This window comes from Aplysia californica, unplaced genomic scaffold, assembly GCF_000002075.1.
Source record: "Aplysia californica isolate F4 #8 unplaced genomic scaffold, AplCal3.0 scaffold00070, whole genome shotgun sequence".
Taxonomy (NCBI): Eukaryota; Metazoa; Mollusca; class Gastropoda; order Aplysiida; family Aplysiidae; genus Aplysia; species Aplysia californica.
The window spans coordinates 448,904-454,352 of record NW_004797340.1 but is presented as its reverse complement, the minus strand read 5'-3'; the positions used below and the strand labels follow the sequence as shown (position 1 = coordinate 454,352).

The following is a 5,449-nucleotide window of genomic DNA, read 5'->3' as shown; positions in this document are numbered from 1 at the left end:
ATTTATGTCTTAATTCCCATTTTGAGTAATCAAAGTGTTTTTTCCTATAAGAATAGGCTGCAGCCTTGAGACTGCCATAACCCGACAATGTTTAACCATTACACTGTTCGTAGACAAAGAAAAGGATCACATAAATACGTAGATTTACGTAACTTTTCACGGAGGTCTTTCAAATGTCTGACTTATTTCTTGTTTCAAAAAGTGTATGTAGCCTGCTTGTTTACATGGTCTTTTTTTAATTGATTTTTTTTTTTTTTTGGCCCTCTAATCTCTTCCATCTTTTATTAGAAGATAAATAGAGTAACGTGGATTAGGGAAGAGAAAGAAACTTTCCAGTTTGCACTGGGAACAGTGTTTACCACTGATCAATTGACTTGTGCTCAATTCAGAAGACTTCATTATTTGTACCTGTGCATAATCCACTAATTTTGATATATCTATATATAGCTTTGACCTACAAGAGGCACTTCCACTTTCTTAATGACGCCCTTTCCCGTTTGGCTTCCATGTATTAGATGTACCTCTCTGGGTGTACTTAAGAAAAGAAAAAGATTGATATCCCAACTCTTACTCAAGTAGTCGGATTCAATGATGCAATGTATTAGCCTTCTAGATCTAGTAAGACTAAATCTGTCAGCCCGGCAGTAATTAGAATAAGCCTTTTATAACAGTATTTGTCTTTTAAAAATTTCCTTTTTCTTGAACCCACTGCTGCAGGTGCACATTTTCTTTTCTTTTCTGTCTGACCTTTCTTTTAAAAATGTTGTGTGTTTCAAACTCATTCTTTAATGACAATAACGATAATATTGAATGTTCAAAATTTGTCTTCAGATTTACTTCACAATGTTCGTACGTGGCATATTGCCACTGTGGTAAATTTGGAAAATAATGAATGTTTTGAAATTGTTGTAAAATGACATCGTTTTACCATTAATATCTCTATCTCCCTGTCTCTGTCTGTCTGTCTGTCTGTCTGTCTGTCTGTCTGTCTGTCTGTCTGTCTGTCTGTCTGTCTGTCTGTCTGTCTCTCTCTCTCTCTCTCTCTCTCTCTCTCTCTCTCTCTCTCTCTCTCTCTTTCTCTTTCTCTCTCTCTCTCTCTTTCTCTCTCTCTCTCTCTCTCTCTCTCTCTCTCTCACACACACACACACACACACACACACACACACACACACACACACACACACATACACGCACAAATAGATTTCGATGTAACGTAGACAAAATCCGTAGGCTAGGCCAGGCTTAGGCTACGCTTTGACTGTGTCCCTTTTTGGTTTCTTTCTTCTTGTGATCCACTGGTTGTGTTTTGTTTGATCCACTGGTTGTGTTTTGTTTGATCCACTGGTTGTGTTTTGTTTGATCCACTGGTTGTGTTTTGTTTGATCCACTGGTTGTGTTTTGTTTGATCCACTGGTTGTGTTAATGATTTGTTTGGCCTAACGCTGTGTGCTAATTGTGACCCACTGTTTTTGTTTGGCCTCACACGCTGTGCTAATTGTGACCCACTGGTTGTGTTTGTGATTTGTTTGATCCACTGGTTGTGTTTGTGTTTTTAGTTTGGCCTCACACGCTGTGCTAATTGTGACCCACTGTTTGTGTTTGTGATTTGTTTGATCCACTGGTTGTGTTTTTAGTTTGGCCTAACACGCTGTGCTAATTGTGATCCACTGTTTGTGTTTGGTTTGGCCTAACACGCTGTGTTCTGAATTAGTTCACTGCAAACTGCAAAGTAGGTCTTCGTCGTGGCAACTTGTCATAAACTCTTATATAAGTTTTAGTAAGAGTTTTACGGCACTTGCCACACAGTAAGGTCATATAAGTGCCGAAGATTAGAAGAGTTACAAGAGAGTAACAAACATCAAAAGAAGGAGGGAAGAAAGAGACGATATTGTTTTTATAGGAAACAAGGAGCGAACCACACCAGAGTACCCGCCAACCACCCACTCGTAAACTCTAGATCTGAATGCCAAAGGCGGTATAAATTAATGAGTATGTTAATAGCAAACACAGCAGCATACTTCGAGCGTTAAATCTAGGCTACCAGTGTAACTCCTGTAAAATAAATTTTATTCACGTGGTATTTTTATACTATAAGCTATAACTGAGCCAATGTATAAATCTGAACGAAAACGGGGGAACTTGTTACTTGTTATTGTAATTGTGGGTGGTTGGCTGGTGCTCTGGTGTGGCTTGCTCCTTCTTTCATATCAATTAAACATATCGTCCTCATCTCCCCTCCTTTTTGTGTTTGCTACTCTCTTGTAGGCTAATACCTCTATTCCTGGGAACTTTTAAGACCTTACTGTGTTGCAAATGCCGTAAAACTCTTACTAAAACTTTCTTTAAAATGTATACATCTGAACGAAAACGGGGGACTGTTTATCTGTTCGAGACCGCGACACGTTTTGATTGATTTGACACGTTAATTTCTTGAGTAGATCCTAACTAGTATTTTGATAGTAAACAAAACCTATTATATGGAAGTATAGAATTGTGAAAATCTCTTGCTTTTCAGGCTTTCGTGGGTTCGATATAATAATATGATATCGCCATAACAAGTACGGTTGTAGTGTTTGTAAAAATTGGCTCCTCTCCTCATTGCAACAGTCTACAGTTGTTATGAATGGGGATGGGCGAGGCTACTCCGTGCATTGAGTAAAGTAAAAGCGACCCTCTGGCCAGCTCAGCGTTAACCGCCCGCCCCTTTTCATCTCTCCCACACAACTTTTCCCACCGCCCTACCCCCCAGGAATACTTGTGCCCGCTCAGGCCTGAGAAGGAGGGGGAAAAAGAGTCAGAGGCGCCCGCCCAGCCCACGCCGTCCCAATTTCACCACTGTACCGGATGGGCGCGGCTCAAAATATCGACCGCACAGGTCATGATACTTTTTGTTGGGAACTGGGAGGGAACGTGTAGCGCCAGGCCTTTAATGACGGTGGCTGGGTGTTCCTACTGTCAATCAAACCAGAACTAGGTCATCCGGACTACGCTACGAAAGTTTGATATCAATGCGCGTAGAAAAGTAATTTGAGATATTATAGGCGATATACTGGTAATCGTAGCTTGAAAATATTTAGCAGTGTTTTATTTTAACAGAAATAAGCATTTGTAAGGTATAAAGACTGTGTTTTAAGCACATGTTATCGAAATTAGGTAGCGTAGGGATATTGTACAAATGCGTGTAGGTTGGTCTTCCGCTTTCCAGGTCAAAACAACTCTTTGTCCGACACTAACCACGTTTGCTGAAGAATGGTGTGTTCTCTACCAAAATTTCATATGTTTTGAGGAATTATGGCGACAGCTGGTGGTGGTAGAGGAAATTCAGATTACGTTGTGTCTGTTAATTCAACTCAGGTAAGTGTGTTTCTTCGCTAACATTCTTTTCTCGTGTAGCTTCTTCTGATTTCGAATCTCGTGTTCTCGTGTCCGCCATTTCTAACTACACCCCCTTCTGGCTCCGCCTTGCAGGACGCACAACCCTCACCCCTTGCGATGCTGGCGGCGACTTGTAGCAAAATCGGATCGCCCGCCCAAACCGATGAAGGGTATGGCCAAGGAGGGGATTCCGGCGTGAGGATGATTGGGGCGGGGCAAGGTGGTGCCGCTGGGACTTCCTCAGATGCAATTGCAGGTTGGATTCAGTTATCAAACGGTACGATTGTTGACTCGACTGGAAAACCTGTAGTCAACGCAGGAAATGTCATACAGCAAGCAACAGCTTTGACGAACAATGTGGGCGGTCAACTATTTGCGCAAGGTCAACAGATTATCGCCACGCCTGGCCCTAATGGTCAGATGACTTACAGTGTTTTACCGTCGTATCAGACAGTGAACATTGATGGTCAAGATGCGTTTATCATCCCCTCATCGGTGGGTGGTGGCGGTCAGACTCAAGTCCCTGCGTCCAACAACGTTCAAGCAGCTCAGCAGACATTGATCACACCGACGGGACAAATTATCCGTGCACAGGGGCTCCCAGCGCAGGCAGCAAGTGCTAATCTGTTTCAAAACGTTGCAGGGTTTGGGGGGTTGGGGAATCTAGTCAATATAGGAGGTAACATTGTCAACTTGGGGGGTGTTCAGAACGCAGTTCGTCCCAACAGTAACATCATGCAAGCAGTGCAGATCCCTGGCTTTCAAGCACTTCAGCAAATGCCCAATTTGATCCAAGTCCCCGTCTCTATGAACGGACAAACGGTACTACAAACTATCCAACTCCCAGCCCAGAACATTCCCATCCAAACCCCTCTCCAACAGGTCAGTGGGAATGGTGTTGTTGCTATTGGAGCGAATCCTCAGAATCTCCAAACATTAATGGCGACTCAGACCCAGGCACAAGTCCAGCCTGCCCCCCAAGCTACCGCTGCTGCTCAACCAGAAGAGTCGCAGTCACACTTGCAAAGCCAGGCTCACAACCAAGCTCTTAAAATGGAATCCAAGCCGTCTTTAGGACAACTCAACATTAGCCACAACACCACGAACGTGTCGAATGCTGCTGCTACCCAGTCGACCAAAGCCGCTGGGATGGCCTTGGCCAACGCCTCCAACGCGAGTGCCGTTCAGACGTTGAGTGTGATCAACACGCCACAGGGACAGGTGATACTGTCCCCACCCGCCAACCCCGTGCAGGTGTCGCAGTCCCTCCCCACCCTGACCGTCCCGTCCTACCCACAAACCATCACCGCCAACGCCTCATCGTCTGCCACCACCACCACCACGTCCACGGCCACACAGAACACGCCCGCCCTGCACAACATCCTGGCCCAGCAACAGCTCCTGCAAGGGATGACCAACGGACAGAACCTGGGCGGGATCCAGCTGACCAACCAAGGACAGATCAACTGGTTACAGGTTAGTCAGATATGTATTAAATTATTTGTGAAGCAAGCTGACAAAATGGGTTAGCCTACTTCTTGCTGCCCACGAATGGAGATATGGGACAAAAATTGACCCAGGGAATGCAGATATGGGACAAAAATCGACACAGGGAATGGGGATATGGGACTAAAATCGACCCAGGGAATGGAGATATGTGACAAAAATCGACACAGGGGTCAAAGTTGTAGATCTTAAACGGATGCCATTTTTTTCAAGTTCAACATTTCTGTTATCATTTCATACAAATACATTGTTATAAACTCAACCAATAAATGTGAAGTATCTTTGTCCATAGGGCTAAACTCTGAGAAGTAAATCAATTTCTCAGCACGCCTCACATATATTCTACAGTGGGTGGTTGGCAGGTGCTCTGGTTTGGTTTGCTCCTTCTTTCCTGTCGAACAACTATCGTCTTGATCTCCCCTCCTTCTTTTATGTGTATGTTACTCTCTTGTAACACCTCTAATCTTCGGCACTTATATGACCTTATTGTGTTGCAAGTGTCGTAAAATTCTTACAAAAACTAAAATACTACAACAGTGGTGTCCGCCTAACAGCAACAGGCCTTGGG

At 43.9% G+C, this 5,449-nt stretch overlaps 1 protein-coding gene across 1 annotated transcript in view; it reads left to right on the top strand.

The window, feature by feature from the left end:
- Positions 1-3,190: 3,190 nt before the first annotated feature.
- Positions 3,191-5,449, top strand: part of LOC101863331 (transcription factor Sp3) — a 14,657-nt gene continuing 12,398 nt past the window's right edge. Inside the window, exons 1-2 of the mRNA XM_005093809.3 lie at positions 3,191-3,354; positions 3,469-4,851. Of these exons, the coding sequence (XP_005093866.1) occupies positions 3,292-3,354; positions 3,469-4,851 (1,446 nt within the window). The 5' untranslated portion in view covers positions 3,191-3,291. The remainder of the gene's footprint in view (positions 3,355-3,468; positions 4,852-5,449) is intronic.